This window comes from Herpailurus yagouaroundi, unplaced genomic scaffold, assembly GCF_014898765.1.
Source record: "Herpailurus yagouaroundi ecotype Mexico unplaced genomic scaffold, PumYag 162, whole genome shotgun sequence".
Classification (NCBI taxonomy): Eukaryota; Metazoa; Chordata; class Mammalia; order Carnivora; family Felidae; genus Herpailurus; species Herpailurus yagouaroundi.
This window is the reverse complement of record NW_024412403.1, coordinates 27,975,023-27,996,480: the sequence shown is the minus strand read 5'-3', so window position 1 is coordinate 27,996,480 and position 21,458 is coordinate 27,975,023. Positions and strand designations below refer to the sequence as shown.

At 34.9% G+C, this 21,458-nt stretch overlaps 1 protein-coding gene across 5 annotated transcripts in view; it reads left to right on the top strand.

Annotated features, from left to right (window-relative positions):
* The window catches only part of USP25 (ubiquitin specific peptidase 25), a 129,923-nt gene that overhangs the window by 79,428 nt on the left and 29,037 nt on the right, over positions 1-21,458 (top strand). For 3 of the 5 annotated variants that reach the window (XM_040484155.1, XM_040484156.1, XM_040484158.1), the window contains 4 exons: positions 11-211; positions 9,795-9,934; positions 15,663-15,776; positions 17,749-17,844. In XM_040484155.1, the coding sequence (XP_040340089.1) occupies positions 11-211; positions 9,795-9,934; positions 15,663-15,776; positions 17,749-17,844 (551 nt within the window). The remainder of the gene's footprint in view (positions 1-10; positions 212-9,794; positions 9,935-15,662; positions 15,777-17,748; positions 17,845-21,458) is intronic. The other 2 variants (XM_040484157.1, XM_040484159.1) reach the window with 1 other exon arrangement.

Sequence of the window (21,458 nt, the reverse complement as noted above, 5' to 3'; positions counted from 1 at the left end):
TGATTTTCAGAGGAGTTAAATAAAGAAACTGGGCAGGCTCTTGTTGGAATTGAAACATTACCACCGGATTTAAGAGATTTTGTTGAGGAAGACAACCAGCGATTTGAAAAAGAACTAGAAGAATGGGATGCACAACTTGCCCAGAAAGCTTTGCAGGAAAAACTTCTAACATCTCAGAAGTTGAGGGAGTCAGAGTCTTCTGTAACAACAGGTTAGTATAGTTTTACTGAAATGTATTTTATTATCAATATATTTATTACTGATATTTTATTATAATAATAAGATACGTTCTTTTCAAAAGAAAACTCTAATTATCTTAAAGTATGAAGAAAGAAGCCAGTAAAAATCAACTGAAATTCCATTACTCAGAGATAACCACAGGTAACAGTTTAGCTAAACCCCTTTGCCAGGCAGCACTGTATACACATATATACACACACATCATATATGAGATGATTCTTCTAGCCCTTTCTTTACCTACAACCATGTACTTAGATTGGGCTTGACCTTTGGCCAGAAGCATAGAAAAGCTATGAAACAGATAAGTAATCCATGCCTTTTCATTCACTACAGCTATCAGGAGCATGAACTCTAGTAATTTCCCACTTGGACAAAATAACACTATTGGTATATCTATATATATTTTGTGTAATTACACTATTATAGAGCAATCGAGTTTTTTCAGAATTTTTATTTTTATTTTATTTATTTTTAAAGTTTATTTATTTACTTTGAGAGAGAGAGAGTGGTGGGGGGACACAGAGAGAGAGGGATAGAGAGAACCCCAAGCAGGTTCCACGCTGTCAGTGCAGAATCTGACATGGGACTCGAACCCACAAACTGTGGGATCATGACCCGAGCCAGCCAATACCAAGAGTCAGATGTTTGACTGAGCCACTCAGGCACCCCTTTTTCAGAATTTTTAAAATTACAAACAAAAAATTAGCTGAAACTGAGTATCTAATTATTTTAAGTTAAAATGTGTATAGACCCATAAAATAGAGGTCAATGTATAAAAATATAAATATTTAAAAATATTCTAAAGTTATTAGTTGAAGAAATTAATAAAATATTCAGAGTAAACGCAGTAAAAAAGTAAACATGATTCTAGCAAAGTTGAAAATAAAATGTCTTCTGATTTTTTTTTAAAGATTACTTTCATCATCACAGAGTTAATATATTTTAAGGCAACATATTTTCTACTGTGAAAATGTGCTATTTCTCTGTAGTAGTTGGAGAAATCAGAAGACATAAATGCAGATATTTTTGTCAAACTCATTTGTCTCATTTCTTTATAATTCTCAGTGGATCTTTTCAAATGACCTTTTTATGCAACATGTACATGTTTTGCGTTTAGTTTTTAAGAACGCATTTTAAGTGTTTAATTTCATCTTTTACAGATAGATTTCCATACAGATTACTTAACTGAATTTCAGCATTATCATTTGAACTTTAGAAGAAATTACTCTCTTAATGGAAGATGTACAGTACCACAATATGATATTATGAATTATGTAGGCAGATACAGATCTGTCCGGACTTGTTAACTTGTTTTCATATAAATTGAATAGTTGAGTCCTTGATCTTGACGTTAATAGGCATTGATTCAGAAGTTTTAAAAAACCAAGATAATGGTATTATACCAATACCACTTTGCAATGTGGTAAGCTCTACCATGATGCAGGACTGTATTTCTTTTCATACTGTAAGAGCCACCGTGTAGGCCACATGAAGGTCTGTGGTTTCACAATAAATCAGTTTCATTTTAGTGACTTTGTCTACTTCAGTAGGAAATGAAATCAGTAGATATCAAGAGGTTTCTGTGCTCGAATCATAGTGTATACATTATAGTTCCTTTCATTTTAGAACCAATTCCATCCCCTTGTGATTTCATCCCTTACCACCCCTTGTCTTCTATACATATCCTTCCCAAACTTCTCCCTGGAACTGACTCCAGTGGAGCTACTTTGTTATACCTCCATTAGCTTTTCTGCACACCTTTTCCACATGGCTGTTATTAGTGGGAGAATGTGGCTGCCTAATTGGCATAAGTGATGGTGGTACCTAAGTACTCAGATGTTAAGGTGAATGCATTCATTGGTTAAGCTCTAACTCTGTTCTTGGCTCACCTGTATTTTGTGGCACCAAAATATTAAATGCTATACAGTCTCCTCTTTGTCTTGTCTCTCACAAGACTAAATTTACAGACTTAATACATTTTATTTCTGTTTAAACTAATACATTTTCTCCATTAATATTCCTGTCTGACTTTGCTCTACCATTTACATTCTCTCTGTATAAAAGGCCACATTTACATGCCCCATACCCTTTATCCTGGCGAATATCCCCACCATATACTTTAAATGCTGTTTAATAATTTCAAAAAATACTAGTAGGTATTGGGCATATATTTTCCTGTCTCTCTTTTTAGTATTAAAAAAATATGAGAATGCAGATGTATTTCTGAGAGGGATCAGAATAACTAAAATATAAAGAGACACAAATGGTCAGTTTACATATAACTATTATGGTAATTATCTTCCGGATTGGGTTTTTAGAAAGCTGTGGCAGTACTGCTGCAATTGGAAACATTGAGTTCTCTATAGAGAATTGCTGAAAATACACAGTTTGAGTTAGGAATAGAATGTGCTAAGTCTGTAAATTTGGGGAGTGAGATTATTGTTTCTATTATTGTTTCTATTGGTTTTTATTACTATTATTTTACATATCCTGTTAAGAAGTCCATCCTCTTTTGCAGGGTAATTTAACATATCACAATTGAATAAGGGGGCTCATTCATGTTTATTAGAACCACTTATCTCTCCTATCATTAGTAGAGAAATTTTACTTTAATGCCCATGCCATCTTATTTCTCTTCACAGTTTCCAAAGTAATTACTCAATTTGGTATATTTTCAACATATCAAAGAGAACCTGTATTTAAATCTCTCAGGTGGACACTAAAATTATGAGTGACTAGTGGAAGTAATACAAGGAAGTCTTGTTCATAGTGATTTTTCTTTTCTCCTTGCAAATCTTCGCAATAAAGCTGTACTGTAAAAGCTATTAAAATCCTATTTCTTCTAAGTGATATTCCAAAGAAGAGTATTAATTTATATAGTATTAATGAAATGAGTATTTGTCCTGCTAACACAGTGACCAAGAAATCCATAGACCTCTCTTCTCTAGTACTATTCCTTGTTTTACTGATGAAACTAGTAATAAATGATGGGACCAAAAATTATTTTGTCCTTTTCATGCTACCTCCTTAAACCTGCTTACTGCAAAGAAAAACTTGCCTGAACACTTACATTTAGAGATCTATTCAGTAGTTCATGACTATAAGTATATATGTCAGAAGTAGCTGGGAAGTTTTCTTGAGTATAAACAGCACATTGCACCTAAGTAAGATCACCTAAGACTTAACTGGGATCAGAATCTCTGAAGGAAGAGTCGAGAATATATATTTTTAAAAAGACCTTCAGATATTTCTGAGACCGTACCCTTGGTTAAACAGTATGGCTCCAGGCTGTATTTATAAAACAGAGAAATTATTTGGAAGGAGAAAAGAGCTTTGCACTTTTACTTGTGTTTCTCCTATCTTCAAGTACTTATTAAGGACTTAGTAAGGACTTCTTTAACAACCTGTATAGCATATCCAGATTTTTTTTTAAAGGTAGAAAAATTAAGGTGGTAATGGTTGATATTGGTATGAATTGCATTCCATAGCATTTCATAAATTTACCTAGAGGTAGCATGTAGAAATCACTCTGGGACTTTTCTACAGATACAGTCTACAAGTAGAAACAAGCCGATATTTCAGGAAAGTACAGCTGGTTTCTGAGAGTAAGACCTGGTAGAATGAACAATATCCTCATTATTCTCAAGTTCCCTTAAAACAGGGACTGAGTGATTTTCTTAGTTATAGCTCCAGAATCTAGCGTAATAAATGACATATGGTAGGTGACCCTTGAATGTTTTCTGAATTGAATTCATTTCCTGTAGAGATTCCAATAATGAGTTTCCTACACGTGATACTCATTGTATGGGAATACTAGCATTTTTAAAGTAAAGCCCAAGAAATCATACATTAGAGAAGCAGGCTAAAAATGTGTGGTACAGATGTAGCTCTGTCCTAGGTAAATTTTAGATTTAATTTTGGTTTCTAAGCCTCTACCCCCCACCTTCCCATGATTTTGTTTGTGGTAGCTCCCAGGAATTTGAAGTCTTAAAAGTTTGTCTGGTGATTCTATGCAACCAGCCTACCATGGCTCTTTATAGCCTGCTTTGGGGGAATCATTGATTTTATTTTATTTTTTTTTTTTTAATTTTTTTTTAAATTATTTTTTTCAACGTTTATGTATTTTTGGGACAGAGACAGAGCATGAACGGGGGAGGGGCAGAGAGAGAGGGAGACACAGAATCGGAAGCAGGCTCCAGGCTCTGAGCCATCAGCCCAGAGCCTGACGCGGGGCTCGAACTCCCGGACCGCGAGATCGTGACCTGGCTGAAGTCGGACGCTTAACCCACTGCGCCACCCAGGCGCCCCATGATTTTAAATACATTTCTAGAAATGGTCTGCATATCTTTGAAATAATCTTCTTTAAATATTTTTCTAAGTGTGAATGTAATAAGTAAGTCACTCATCAGTAAGTCAAGGTATTAAATATTTCTTTTTTTAAAAATATTTTTTAAGTTCATTTTGAGAGAGAGCACATGTGCTCACGTGAGCAGGGAGGGGTAGAGGGAGAGGGAGAGGGAGAATTCCAAGCAGGCTCCATGTTCTTAGGGTAGAGCCCAACGTGAGGCTCAGTTTCACAAACCATGAGATCATGAACTGAGCCAAGATCAAGAGTTGGATGCCTGACCAACAGAGAGCCACCAGGAGCCCCTATTAAATATTTCTGAAAGATATGAGATGTTGCTCCTTTTTTTTTTTTAGTAGTGATTTAAGAGCAGATCCTTGGGGCGCCTGGGTGGCGCAGTCGGTTAAGCGTCCGACATCAGCCAGGTCACGATCTCACGGTCCGTGAGTTCGAGACCCGCGTCAGGCTCTGGGCTGATGGCTCGGAGCCTGGAGCCTCTTTCCGATTCTGTGTCTCCCTCTCTCTCTGCCCCTCCCCTGTTCATGCTCTGTCTCTCTCTGTCCCAAAAATAAATAAAAAACGTTGAAAAAAAAAAAAAGCAGATCCTTATGCTGTAACAGAAAGCCAATTGGTTATCAAGTTAACTCTCCTGTTAAAAATTTGAAGAGGATAACCAGGAAATACACATAAACAGAATACTCCCAAGCCTTCCCAATCCCTTACTCACTGTGAAGGTGGACCAAAGGAACAGGCTTAGAGTACTCTTAGAGTGTTGGGCCTTCTCTAATGTCTGAAAAGGTGAGTGAAGCCCCTACATTTTGAACATAGAGCACGAGTAGAAAATCTGTTATGTGGAGGATAACCATTTAAAAATCTCAGTGAAGTACCCACAAGACAAATACACGATTTGAGAGATACTTTGGGTACAGGGATATTATATACCTCTATAGAGAACTGGTAATCACCAGTTGTATTCCAAATTGAAGTCTGAGCAATAATATTAAACTGAGGGACCAATTAGTATATAAAGTGTCAGAACACAGATAAAGAAAACAACGTGGTCTCTATTAATTGAGTTCCTACCATTTATACAGGCCAGCTGTGAGGACGCTTTTGTAGAGTTACAGGAAGAACAAAAAGCATTGTATGTATTTACATACACACAAAGCCAAACTCTTTGTCTTGTTGTTTTTAACAACGAAGTGGAAATTGCCTGTATGTGCAGTAGGTGAAATATGAGTGGTATGAACCCTCCATACGATATAACCACTGAACATTATATTGACACAAAAAAATGTTTGTTACGTTACGCTAAAAGCAGTATATTCAGAATAATTCCTTTTGTTTATAAAATATGGGTAAGTAAAGTCTGAAAATATATAAACTAAAATATTAATAGCACTTATCTCTGGGTAGTGAAAGAATTTCTAATTTTCCTCATTTTGGTTATGCTAGGAAACATGTTTTTTATTCTTCTGGTTTGACAAAACAAAGCCAAAACCTTTCTGCTTTTTTATAAGGACCCTGTATTTGACTGCCTTGTAATTCTTCCACATCTGTTTCTCTGTGAATACTTTGTTTCATATAAACAGATTATTTCCCATTACTTTTGCTTGAGGGGAACTTTCTTATCATGGCATTTCTTATGAAGTATCCTTCATTTAAAAAATATCGTCTGAGAGTCAGTATTCTTGAAATTTTGCCCATTCTTCAAGGCTTTCCTCATATCCCAAAGTCTATGAATCCCCCTAATGTTATATCTGTAGCAATAATTACCTTTCTTCCTCTTAATACCAACTACTCTCACTACCACATTTAAGTTGTACCTATATTTTGATTTGTTTACCAATGTAAAGGTTCATTAATAGCAAGGATTTTATTAATCTTTTATCTGTTCTTACAGTGGCTTTGCTTATGCTAGTCCTTCAACCTGGAATCTTCTTTCTCATCTCCCAGGATAATCTGCTCTACAAATCCTTCAAGATTCAGCTCATTTGGCATTTCTTCTAGGAAATCTTTCTTAACATGCAGCATCATCCCAAGTGTGTGTATTGGGCCCACAGTGTTTCTATAGAACCTCGTGCATAACTCTGTTATTGCATTTAATACTTTGTATTGTAATGGGGTATATATTAATCTGATTTTATTGAGAGTTCCTTAAAGTGAGTGAATTTTAGGTCAACTTTCTTTTTCATTGCTGATATCTAGCACAGTACTGTAAAATGGCAGAGGATCAAACATACTGGATGAAGTTTGGGTTTTTGTTTCCAAACTCCTGGATGTCAAATCCTTATAGGTTCATCTACTGTTACTACAGTGCCACTCAAATGTAAGTTCCCTGGAAGATACGTAGACGAGGATAAATTCTAGAAGAAATAGTACTATGTGATATTTAGGCAAGATCATTCATCATTATTCATAAGGTTTTTGAACTCAAATCCCTATATGGAAGGAAATCTTGACCCTGGGGACCTAAGATATATTTGACTACGTTGATCACATAAAAGTACTTTTGTTTTTAACAACTTATTTTGTGTAGACTGTCCATGTTTCACTTTAGACCAGTGTCAGAGCAGGTGGATTTCATGGCCCTCACTGCATCCTCCTCTCAGCTGGAGATATACCCTAAGATTTTCTTTACCTTATCCATCATACAGGGCACTGAAAGAACATTGCAGTGCAAGGTCAGGAGATGCAGAAATAGTCAAATATTTATTTGACTTCTTTAAACTTCCCTTCTGTCACACACATTGTAAGCATTCCTTCCTGTAGTTTTCCTTGTCGTAGTGTCATTTCACCTATATCAGCCTGGTTCCTTCTGCCAGGAACTTAGAGTCATCTTCCGCCTCCAACCTTTATGTCCAAAATACATCTTCAGTTTACCAGTTCTCTCTGTCTCTGTTGTCCAGAAACACCGTCATCTCTTGCTCTTATTGCTCTGGTACCTTCTAGTACTTCTGGTTTTACTTTCTAGTTTTACTTTCCTCTCTTATCCACTCTTCACATTGTAGCCAGGATTATTTTTTTTAAACTTGCCGCATTGCCATTATATTTAAAACATTTATTCACTTACTTTTATTCTTAAAACTTTTATTAGACTTGAAGGCCCTTACGATTTTTGCCTTTGTCCTCTCTGCCATATATCTCCTATTATACTGTAGCCCAGCCACACTGACCTTCTTTCAGATCATCCTTCCATCAAGGAATGGGATGATCAACCCATTATCCTTAAGCTGAAAAGTTTATTTCATATTCCATAATCTAAGTTATCACTCCCCCATTTTATTCCTAGAATGTATTGTAATATTGTCACAGTTCATATGTGTGATTCTTTTGATTAATGACTTTCTCCAGAGCTGACTCTAAACTTCATGAGAGGACAGACTGGCTGCTTTGTTCACACTTTGAGTCTCACTGTCTAGCCTAGTGCCTGGCACATAGTTAAATGCTTAATTAAAATGTATTGGATGGATGGAGTACCATGCATATATGTTGAAATTATAGTATTTCTTTTTGAATAATATTTCATTTTGAGAGTTTTTTTTTAATCAAATATTGGAAAGGATGACAGTAGCCCTATTGTGTCCCACCAGTTGGTTGAGGAAGGGCTCACTTAACCGATCTGAGTAACATTGTAGAACATTTTAGTGTACTTTCTTGTATACTCCTTGCATCTTTGTATAGAAGGATACTCCTTGTATCCATTACTTATTAATTCATTTGTTCCATTAAGGTATTGTATGCTTTTTATGCTAGGTTTTGAAGAAATAGCAATACAAAAATGAGATAGTATCTCTCCTCTTGAGATTCTCAGGGTCTAGCAGGGTATATGGGCTTGAAATGAGAACAGTAGTAATTAAGTCATAATTGCGGTAAAGTGCTACTGAAAGAAAGAGTAAGTTACTTGAGAACAGTGGTTCTCATTTGAGAGTGACTTTGCCCCCCAGGGAACATTTGACAAACTGAAGACATTTCTGGTTGTCACACCTGGAAGGACCGTGCCATTTGCATCCAGTGGGTAGATGTCATGGTGCACAGTAGATCTACATGCCATCTAGATGCATCTAGATGCCACAGTGCACAGGACAACCCTTCGCACCAAAGAATCACAGTGAACCACAATGTAATAGGTGCCAAAGCTGAGACACCCAGCTCTAGAAGTGGTGTAATCAGGAATACTTGAAGTGGTATTTAAACAAAAAGACACATACACGTTCTTAGATGCAGGAGTGAGAGTGGAGAGTGGGTGAATGTACAGGCAGAGGGAAGAAAATGTGGAAAGATCTGAAGGTTGAAAGGAAAACCTCTTTGGTGTATTAAACTCCCTTTTTGAACAGAGAGCAAAAGTCACAAAGTTCTGTTGGAGAGAGAGGCAGAGACCCACTTACATGAAGCACTTTGTGGATATTCAGAGTACATTACTGCATTGGTGGATTTGGGGCTCAGAACCTAGATGATAGATAAAACTTTGAGAGTTCTTCACAGGGATAACATTTAAAGTCTTTTTTTTTTTTAATATTTATTCATTTTTGAGAGATAGAGCATGAGCTGGGGAAGGGCAGAGATAGAGGGAGACAGCTGTCAGCACAGAGCCCAACGTGGGGCCCGAACCCACAAATTGCGACATCACGACCTGAGACAAAGTCAGACGCTTAACTGACTGAGCCACCCAGGCACCCCTTGAAGTCTTGATTTTATATTAATTTCAGTTTGCTAGGTTGTGATGGTTTTTCCTATGACAACACTCAGTTACCAGGACAGGTTCAGAAAAGATAGCAGGTAGGGTTCATTCAAGGTTAGGGTTTTGTCAGGTGTGAGAAAGGATTCTGTGGCCAGAGAAACAGCTGTGTTTCCTATGGAAATTCAGACCAGGATTGTTATATAAACTAAATCCCAACCCCCTCCCCCCACTCCCCGCTTTTTTTTTCTTTTTGGTAGAATGTTACTGATTTTCCAAAATGAGATTGCTATGAATTTCTAACCATAGACTATGATACAATGAGTATTTTCTCTAGTCATTGACTACTCTTCAACCTGAATTTGGAGAGGTTATAAATTCTGGGGTAGGTGCTATATGTTTAGTGATACATTAAATAAAAGAAAAATTAATTACTGTATAACTTTGAATTAGAAATAAATAACAGATTCATCTTAGTACAGGCTCTCTGTGACTTGTATTAGATATACAACTGATTCTTTTCTTATGAAGCACAAGCAGGAGAAGCAGAATATCTAGAGCAGCCATCAAGAAGTGATTTCTCAAAGCACTTGAAAGAAGAAACTATTCGAATAATTACCAAGGCATCACATGAGCATGAAGATAAAAGTCCTGAAACAGTTTTGCAGTCGGTAAGAACTTTTCTTTTAGCTCTCTGAACATGGCCATCTTCATGACATTTCCTGCAGTGTAATGGAGAGCTTCCTGCATGGGAGTCAGGAGAAAGGAGGCCAGAGGGCAACTCTGCCCTTAAAGGGATCAAGGGCTGTGGGTGGTACCTAACCCCCTAGGCTGTATTTTCCTCACCTGTAATTTTGTTTTATTAAAGATTTTTTTAAGCTTATTTGTTTATTTTGAGGGAGAGAGAAAGCGGGGAGGTGCAGAGAGAGAGAGAGAGAGAGAAAGAGAGAGAGAGAATCCCAAGCAGGCCCCACAGCCCCACACTGTCAGCACAGAGCCCAACGTGGCTCTCCAGAGCCTCAAGAACTGTGAGATCATGACCTGATCTGTAATCCAAGAGTTGGATGCTTAACTGACTGAGCCACCAAGCCCCCCTAAAGCTGTAATTTTCTAAATAGCTTTTTTTTTAACTAAATTTCTGTCTTCCTTTTAGAGAATTACAAAAAATCATAATTATAGACTGTTGATCATTTGATTTGGAACTTAAAAAGAAAAGTATAAAATTTAGCATTATTTCTTTTTTTCCCTCACCCCTCCCTCCATCTTTGGACTTCATACATTGAAATAGTTGGGAATGTAAGGTAATAATTTTCATTGTTTCACGGAATATGTTTAATAGTAAAGTACTAGATATTCTAGGTTAGAGTATTATTAGCAGGATAAATGTGATATTGCAATGTGGCTTATGCATATTTCAGTAGTGTCCTATACAAAATTGTCATTATAACTCTCCTGTATTGTGGCTCTCAAGTATGTCTTCTTATAACAATAAATTGAGTACACTGGTATTATACTGTGTTTTCAGTAAATATGACATTCTGAGAGATGTTATTTCAAGAATTTTCTACTACAAAAACGTTCGGTTGTTGTAGTTACTTATTTTTTTAATAAGTGAGCGAAGCAGCTGTAATGCAGGTTTCATGATAGCTAATTTTAGTATTTGTAGATTAGCCTCCAAGAGAAGTAACGGGAACAGGGCATATAATTTTTCAACACACAATTTTCTATTTAGTGAACTTAATCTCAGCAATAACCTGCTAATTACAATGAGGTCTTTAATATGATAGGACCTTGATTAACCAAAATGTTCAATTAATAAGGTATGTTAATTATGTTTCGATAAATGAAATAATCAAATTACTTTTTTATTTCATTCCCTGTTTGAAAATTTTTTACTATATATTATTTTGCTATAAAATGTATTAACATAGATTTTTTTTTTTAATATTATTATTCTAAATTTTGCAAATGCCCTGGAGATTCTAAATGAGCTTTGATGAACCCCTGCTAACTCTATAGCACTCCTGGAAAATGCTTCTTGTAATGGATCTGGGATGTCTCACTTCTTGGGTCCTGGTAGAAGAGGAAAACGTAGGGAGGTAAAAAGGGCAGAGAAGTAGATACAAGGGAGAAATATTTTTGCCTGATATAAAAATGTAATTTGCTTGGCCCTTTGCTAATTAGGAATTTTATTTGTTAAAGCCTACATTATAGTTAATAAGTATCCTCCTTTTAACTGTAATCAAAAAGCCAAAAGTAGTATTTAGCTTAATAGGGAAAGGCGATTTTTTTTAGTTTGGCTAATCATGTGTAACATAAATTTGCAGAAACCAGCACTTAAATTTTGTTACTTTATTAAATTAAGTTACTAATACAGATATCATCTTACAAGCCTACAACCTACTGCTTCGTTCTACTTGAGAGAGGAGGATAGCACTGAGAGAGTATGATAGAGAGCTAGCGTAAATATTTTTCCATTTGGCTTATCTTCGGCAGTAGTACCAACAGTTGGCCCCATTTGTTTGTATAAATCCTGCAACATGTCTAGGAATATGTTAATCATGGCTATCTGAAGGATTTTGTTCTTGGTCTCATGATTAGTTGCTTAGGATCATAGTAACCACCTCCTGGTTTTTCTCATTTAAAGGTATACATGTGTTAGAAACTAAATTGTATAGATGAAAAGAGTGTTTAGACTTTAGGATTAGATAGTCCTGGGTTTTTTAATATTGGTTTTCATTCTCACTAAGTAGGCAAACTTAAATAAGGTGGTTAATTTTTCTAAACCTGTTTGCTTTTACATAAAATGGACATGATTGTGGGATTAGTTAGGTTTATTTTTTGAGGGTGCCTAGCATGTAGTGTAAGTACTAAGCAGCTGTTAATTTCTTTTTGTTGCTTAAATACTAACCATTTCACAAATATACAATATATTAAGTTCCAATCTTAGTTGAAGAATTCTCTGGAAAGCATAGTCCTAGAAACCATAGAGAGATGTTTCCTAAGTGTTCACACTGCTTACTTTTTATAAGAATGCCTTTAATTTTAAGTGGAATATTTTAGGAAATTTGAAAAATACAGAAAAGTATACTTTAAGAAAGCAGTCTTTGTAGTCCCACTTTTCAAAGCTATAATCACTGTTAATATTTTGGTATGCTCTTTTTCGTTCTTATTTTTATGTACAGGTTTGGGATGTTTTTTTTTTTTCTGAGGTACTACTGCATGTAAAATTTTGTATGTATCTTGCCTTGTCTTCTTTTAATATTTAGCACTGTAACATAACCATTTCTCCATGTTAAAAATTTAGTGAAAAACATTTAATGGTTAGGTGTTATTCCATTGAGTGATTAAATTCTTATTTACACACCCATTCCCCCATTGTATATTTGTTTCTACTTTTGCATTATTACAAATAGGCTGTTACAAATGAAACTTATTCTGTATTTCAGTTTATTTCTTTAGAATACATTGCCCATTGTTGAATTACTAGGTTAAAAGATAGGAGCATATTAAGGGGACCAAGGAAATTGTAGTTATATAGCTTCCTAAAAGCCCTTTCATGAGAAACCACTTTTTTAAAAAATCCACTTGATGGATTTCAGGCAATTAAGAAAAGTCTTTGTATTTTAATTATTTTTGGAACTTCTATTAACTGCAGAACTTATTAACTCCTTTCAAGTTTAGCCTTTGTTAAGGTGTTTTATAGGGTCTGACAATAGTAGAAAAAGATAAATACACATGTACTTTACTTTAATGAACCCTCATATTCTTTATATGGAAAAATTTTATGGTGCTTTAGGATACCTAGACTTGATGAATAATACAAAAGAATTATTATATTCACCCAAAGTTTTTTCCCTTTTTCAACTTGCACCCATATTATTTGTCAGTATGATGCTGTTGAAACTCTTGTGTGGTAACTGAAAAGGTTTATAAAACATCTTTTCCTAAGTGCAACTGTTTTTTTTTTTTTTTCCAAAGACAATATGTTTTTTTATAAGGAGTAGTATTCTAAGTAATATTCCCAGTTGCTACTTGCCTTACCTTTATATTCTTTCTTCTTAAAATAGTATTGTTTTAGATTAGTTTGATTGTGAGAAATTTTATACCAGTGTCTAGACAGATCGCCTAATTTACCTGCTTAAATTTCACTCTTAGGAAGAGAGACCTAGCACAATTATTCTTCTTTCATATGCTAAACGGATTAAAAATCCTTAATTAAATGTCATGGGCTAATAAGCATATCTCTCTAGGTATGTATGATAGTAATATTGGGTTATTCTATTCAAATATAAGCACTTTAATATAATATAATATTGGTAATACTTGTCATTATAGAACCACTAATGTGTATCAGGTATTGCATTAGCTGAATATTATCTCTCGTGATCACAACTATGCAGGTTGGTTATTTCCTCTTGAAAAGTTGAGGACTCAAAATGAGGAAACCTTTTCTAGATGTGTTATGTTTAAAAATAGCATTTCTTTTAAAAGGAACAATATCAGTCTTGGCCATTAGTTTTTGTTTTATTTAAACTCTTTTTGCATATGTACTTAGACTCTTAGAATTCATTAGACTCTTCTATATAAATATATCATACAAGTCTCTCATAGACTTTACAGAGTGAGTTAAACCCAGTAGAGTATGGATATTAATTGGATATACACTTACTTATTAGAAAGGTAGAGCCGTAAGAAAGAAAACCTATAAATTCTCTGGGTTCAGAGGAGGTCATGTCAGTAAATGTTCTCATCTCTAAAATTTACTTAGGGGCACCTGGGTGGTTCAGTCGGTTAAGTGTCCGACTTCAGCTCACGTCATGATCTCACAGTTTGTGAGTTCGAGCCCCGCGTCGGGCTGTGTGCTGACAGCTGAGAGCCCGGAGCCTGCTTTGGACTCTGTGTCACATTATCTCTCTCTGCCCCTTCCCTGCTTGCACTCTGTCTCTTTCTGTCTCTCAAAAGTAAGTAAGTGTAAAAAAATAAAAATAAAATAAAATTTACTTATATTCCAAATTGAAATAAAACCCCTTCAAAAGGAAATACAACCCCCTTAATTGCTTTCATTGAAATTTTCTGTTTATTTTATGTCAAAACTAAAGTTTACCTTTGCTTCAGAAAACTAAAGCTGCAAATTGAAATGACTTAAGCTACTTTCGAGCACTTAAGTACTTGTGAAATTTCTTTATGATAAATAGTGAAAATATGCTAATTATAAATTTATTCAGTAATAGAAAGTTCCTTGTGAAATCTGGACAGTATTTTGGGTTTTTTTGGGTGGGGGGGGGGATTTTTGTTTTGTTTGAGAGGAGGAGAGGCAGAGGGAGAGGAAGACAGAGAAGTTTGAGCAGTCTCCACACTCAGCTGGAAACCTGAGCTGAAATCGAGAGTTGGACACCTAACCCACTGAGCCTCCCAGGTGCCCCCACATAGTATTTTGAATGAACATATTAGGATCTTTGAGTAGACTTTTCTGGATTTCACTCTGCCTTCTACTCCATTAGTGTGGATTAGGGAAATTCATAGAATTTGTTACCAAGTAAAACAATAAAAAAAGAAAGAAATTTGATTGAGTTGTTAAGGAGTGATGTCAGCAGCTTTTTCAGAAGGAGGAATTCATTAGACTCTTCTATATAAATACATCGTACAAGACTCTCATAGACTTTACAGAGTGAGTTAATCCCAGTAGAGTATGGATATTAATTGGATATACAATTACTTATTAGAAAGGTAGAGCCGTAAGAAAGAAAGCCTATAAATTCTCTGGGTTCAGAGGAAGTCATGTCTTATTTTGATGAAGTTATCAGTAAAGGATTATGGAATTATTAGAATTTAAAAAAACAAAAGCTTCAGCTATAACTTATAGATAACAGTGGGAACTACAACTCTAGTATTTATTATTTTTAAAAAAAAAATTTTTTTTCAACGTTTATTTATTTTGGGGACAGAGAGAGACAGAGCATGACGGGGGAGGGGCAGAGAGAGAGGGAGACACAGAATCGGAAACAGGCTCCAGGCCCTGAGCCATCAGCCCAGAGCCTGACGCGGGGCTCGAACTCACGGACCGCGAGATCGTGACCTGGCTGAAGTCGGATGCTTAACCGACTGCGCCACCCAGGTGCCCCTCTAGTATTTATTATTTTTAAGGATTTGGTATCCTTGTAGAAATGCTTTGTGGGAAAAAAAAAGAAAATTTAGTGGTTGAGATGTAAAAGGAAAGCTATAGATCTTGTATTATTACTAGATTAATGCATTCACTTTTAGTGTTAGTGTTAGGTGGTCATTTCATACTAAGCAAATGCAGGTGTTTTTAAAAGATTCGTGAATCTCTGCCCTTTAACACTTGTTACTTCCATTGTTCTCTTTTCTAATGTTCATACTAATAATTTTTTTCTGCAGAAACCTGAAAATACCACAAGCCAACCACCTTCTAACCAGCAAATTGTAGAGGTGGCGATTCCTCATGTAGGGAAATTCATGATTGAGTCAAAGGAGGGGGGTTATGATGACGAGGTACCTTTGTTATAGATGTCTGCACTGTTCTTACTTATGTTTGGCTATTTAATACACATACTTGGGGCATGCATGCACCTTCACCTTTATGTCTATTGCTGCATAACATACAGCTTACCCACCCGTGATCTGAAATTACCTTACCAACTGCTAACAACTTTGAATTTCAAATGAAAGTTTAACTAGAAAGCTTACGGAATTTGTCAAAAGGATAATTTTATGTTTCCAGAGTTAATTCTTTATGTAGACATATGATCAGTTTATTCTCAGATTGATGGCTATCAATAAGGTTTGTTTCATTGAGTAGCAAAAATTTGAATATTTAAAAAATAAGTTTTTCCTATTTCACTTGAATTATGTATTATAATACTTAACCCACCATTTCCTGCCAAAAGATCCTACAGCATGATTGAAAATAGATAGTGGATCTTTTTGTTTCTGCAACCTCCATATGAATGTGAAGTGAGTGATTCATCATTTCTCAATGCCTACCAGTGCTTTATACACTGTGGCAACTCCATTTTATCTCTTCACTCTTAGTTCTTTCTCATCTACTTAGTTTCCCAAATTATAAAGAGGCAGTTTTGCTTTCTATAATATGGTTCTTGAGACTCCAGATGAAAATGTGCTATTGTCCTTATCCTATCAGATCCCCCCAGCTTTTCACTTTTTTCTTAAACCTCTTACATTCGATCTTTTTTTTTATATTTGAGAGAAGGGCCAGTGAAGCTGTTTCTGAATAGTAACACAGGGAAGACCTTGAATTCTATCATTTATTAGTTTTTACTGGCATGGATGAGAATTTAATATATATTAAATAGTTTTTTCCAAGTAACTTTTTCAGCTTACTCCAAAGTTACAATTAAGCTGTTAAATAGGAATTAATCACCAAAATCAGAGGTGTCACAAAGACATTAATATTTCTGTGCCAGTGTAAGACACCATGGGCCATGAGGAAAATGAGAAGCTGGTTTGTGAGATAGGAACTGGTCAGAAGGATTTTCTGAAGCAGATGTTAGATATATTGTGACTCTGAGTGTATAATCAAACCATTATATGAATCAAAGGTTACGGATGCAGTCTCTTGATTGCGCTAATACAATAGCTTCCTAGTTCCTTGAGTTGTTTCATTTTGCAGGTATTTTAAAATGTAAACAGCTAAGAATGATAAAAAATTATAAAAACAAAGAAACACTTAAGTATTTACCAGTTAATAGCAGTACACTGTTCCAGTTAACCATTTTATTACCATGTTGGTGCTTGAAAGTTAGGGAAACTGGCATGTTTTTAATACAAATGTTAATTTATTGATCAAGCACCTGAGTGCTTATTTTAGGGTGAGCCTTCTGGTATTTTAAAAAAGTACAATTGTGATTAATCATTTAACACTATATTTTGTGCAAATGCTTATGCTGTTGGCAGAGATGCATTGTGTTTTGTTTTTGTAATTGATTGGAGTGACAGTTTAACAGTGCATGTACCTCAGAACTTAAAGTCATGTGGATACAGGGCTGCAGCTTATAGACATTTAGGTTGTAGAATTATGCAGGGGTGCCCAGCCCACAGGCAGAAGTGGAAGTGAAATTGAGCTCATGCTGAGCTGCTCAAACCTTAAAGAAGAGGCACTTTTTAAAATAAAAACTGTTGCTTGTTCTAAGTGGTTCTCAGAGAGCAGCACGTTTTTTAAATTTGTCAAGAGGAGGTGCCTTTTTAAAATTCTTCAGTTCAGAGAGGGTGCCTCTGTGCAGTTTGCACAAAGGCACCCTATGGAGCTAGCTGTGGCCCTGTATGGATGCTTTTGAAAGATACTTAACGTGCATACTGGATCATATTTGCTATAAAATATGCAGTGGTTGATTTATAAATAGTAAAAAAACAAAGGACTTTTAACTTGCATGTAAAGAAATTTGTTTTTATTTTTTACTTTTATGTTAACCATTCAAAAACTCTTACTTTAAATTCCTTGTGACAGATCATGATGACACCGAACATGCAAGGTATTATCATGGCGATAGGTAAATCCAGGAATGTATATGACAGGTGTGGCCCTGAAGCAGGGTTCTTTAAGGTACAATTAACATTTTCAATTAATTTTTTTTATTTTTTTTAATTCTTAAACTATTTTATTTTCTTGAATTAAATTTGATTTCCTATATAGTTTCTCTTTTCCTGCCTTAGCCATGGCTACCTGATGATCTGAGGGTTTCTTTTATACATGAATCCAAGACTGATTCTTTCTGTTTGTTTGTTTTTGGTAACCCAGATAATTTAACAACAACAAAAAAGGCATTTTACTTGGGTTACCCTAATAATGCACCTCTGGTTTATTAGCAGAAATTTCAATTGTGTTTTTATTCTAAGGGAATAAAAGGAATTAAGCAAAAATAGGAACTGAGTAACTGCTTCCGGTATTGTTTATTTTCTTCTCATTTGTAATACTCTTAGCAGGGTTATTACCTCATTACCTGGGTTTTGTTGTCTCCCGGCTTCAAAGAATGAAGAGATGAAAAATAAAATGAGCAGCAGGCAAAGTTTATTAGAGTGTAACGAAGTAACAATAGTAGGAAAGCTCTCTTTACAGGAAGGAGGCATTTGAAGGTCAATACCCAGGACTGTATGTAGGCAAGGGTCTTTGTTTTTTAAGGTTTTGGTCCTGCTGTTCCTTCTCAGGCCGTACCCTTACTGGCTTGATAACTCTAGGTGCTGGGTTGTCCATTCCTTATTGGCTCGACTCCATTGTGTGAGGCGTCAGACTGTGGGCCTACTTACTGTCTCTCGTAGAACATAAGTTGAATGGTTTACTTTTTTTAGTTCGGTATTTTGAGTGTCAAATTCCTGAGGGAAACCTGAGGGGGAGTAGGTGGTATCTGTTACATTCTTAAGAGGAACCTTACATGAGCCCGAGAGGGTTCGCTGTGGTCAGAAGCTCCCAGCGTTGTTCCAAAATAGGTGTTTTCCCCAGGTTCTAACCATCCCCCTCTGCCTATTTTATCCTGTTCTCCCGATCATAATCCTATTAGTCAGTATTCTAATATTTTTTTTCTAAATTTCACTATCATTTGATATTAAACTGCTTTCTTCATTTGGTTGTTTTAAAAATTATTTGTTCATTTATTTTTGTTTCTCACTTATGTTTTCTTCAGCTTTAATTTTTGATGTCCTTGTCATTTCAAAACATTGAGTCCATCAAGCAGTTGCATTATTCCGTGACCACATCTTTTTTTCCCTCTAATATCAGATCTTTATGGTGTTTTGATTACGGTATTATTGGTTTTATTTTTTTGAAAGATGAAAACACTGTATGTTTTGTCATTATAATTTGATTTACCAAAAATTTCAAGTTTTTTTCACTTTTTGCCCTTTTTTGTGTTTTTTTCTAAAAGTAACAGCAGTTTGCTACAAGAAGCTGTATGCTCCCTTATTTGACCTTAAAAATCTAAAATTTTCCCTTAATTTTCTATACTCTTCCCTCATCCAACTCAGTCTCCAAAAAGTTGCTTATTTTCACTATTTCTTTCATTCTATTGTACAAAAAAAAGGCCTTGTGCATAGTAGCTTTATATCAATAAACACTTTTGAGCTTGTTAGGATTAGAGTGACCAGCCATCTTGGTGTACCCAGGGCTAAGGAGTTTTCTGGAATATAGGATTTTAAATGCTAAACCACAGACTGGTCCCAGGGTGAGTTGATCACTCTATTAAGATCTATAAGAAAGGTTGAAAACTGCTGCTATTGAAAAAAAAAAAAAATCAAAACTTTATGTTTAAAAATTCACCTTTATTTTCAGGTAGTCGTATTTTCTTTGCTTAAAATGTGCTGAATGTATGTCTTCTAAAGTTTTTATCTATTTCTCATGGGAAAATCATCTGTCATTTACAGTAACATTGTCATTTTTTGGTCAAGTTGGGTAGGTATCTTTATGTTGAGTTGTAAATCTCACTGCTTTTAGTTTAATACCTGCACATATTTTAAAGAGCCAGCTAATTATATACACTATAAACAACAGTCACACTGCACCGTTACTCCCACCATGGTAACAGCTTCCAGTTATTTTATCTACTACTTTTGGCATGAATTCCATGTCTTTAAGAAAACATACATGCTTGTATTTCTGTGATTCTTAGTTTACACGTTTCCTGTTGAATTTCTTATTTATAGGATATGAACAATGCGCTCTCCTCACACATACGGACACGCGCGCGTGTGCATGTAAAATTTCGTCATTTTGACTAAATCAGAATGCTCAGTTTCTATTATTATTTCTGTGTATGATATTCAGGATTGAACTAAGCCATAAACATTATTACTTTTACTTTTTTTGTTTTCCTTCAGCTTTCATTTTATTTGGAGTTGTTTTAGTTTTTGTTTTGCTTAGTTTTCCATATGTGTTACTGATGTACTTTAAACTCTCCACCAGTTGTTTAAATCTCCTTGTATTCTGTTGTCAGTTTTAACTTCTCAGGAGCTTCAGTTTATTCTGGAATAGACTTCTTCTGGAATAGACTTATAGAATAATAGACTTAATAGAAGAAGTCTGTTTTAGAAGTCTATTCCAGAGCTTTGTAAACTGCTTTAGTGACTGCATTGATTTTCCTTTTACCCCAGTATATAACTGATATCTTGGGATCTGTATTCACCATTACCCTGAGGGTGCCCTTTACATCTTGTCATTTATGTATTTTCTATATTTCATATATTTCTCTTTTTCGATTTTCCCTTCTGATTTTTGAGGCAGCAGTAAATCTCTCAAGTTTATATCCAAGTGTATTTATTTTCATCTATCTGTAATTAAGGGATATATATGTGTGTGTGTGTGTGATCTTATGTAAACATTAATCAGTTGATAAATAATGTGTATTTTTGGTATAGGTAAAATGATTAGGTTTTTGAAAATTCTAGCTGGTAGTATATAATTTTAGAAAATTTGTCACGTAAATAACAAAAGTAATATGTACACAATGCAGTCTATTCAGTAATATAAACGTGTCTAAAATAAAACTAATAATGGCAGTCTCTGCCACTGCCCTGTGTAGCCACTGTTATCACTGTGTAACCTTTCTGATTTGTTCCCTTTTGTTTATACAAACTTGCATATAGAGGGAAATTTCTTTTCATTTTTAAATTTTACTATGAACATTATTTTGTAATTCATAGAACTCATATATTGTGGTCATTCTTTTTTTTATAGTGAGTATTAAAGTGAAGACAATATATCTGACATATTATCTTTACTATCTACATTTGATATGCCATTATATATATATATATATATATATATATATTTTTTCACTTATTATATATTACCCTTTTTATGGACATAAGTCATGTTGTTTCCCAGCCTTCCATTTCTGTGTAAGCTAGTTTATGGTACCTTTAGTTTATGGTACCATTTTTCATAAAGAAGTTTTAAAAACACTGCTTTCAAATCTTTCTGCTTCTTTCTGGATTCTGGAGTTTCGTTGCTATATAAAAAGCCTTCTTTCACCCAAAGTATAAGTTTCTGCAATAGTTTCTTATAACACTTTTCTTAATAAATTTTTATTTTATGAATTCAGATGTACACACTATTTACAGTTAACTCTGTAACATTTTATTTGGGTTTTCTACATTCTCTATTAAAATTTTTTATTATATTTTTCTTTTTTGTGCTAGCTTCATCACGTTTGATTTTATGCTTATGTT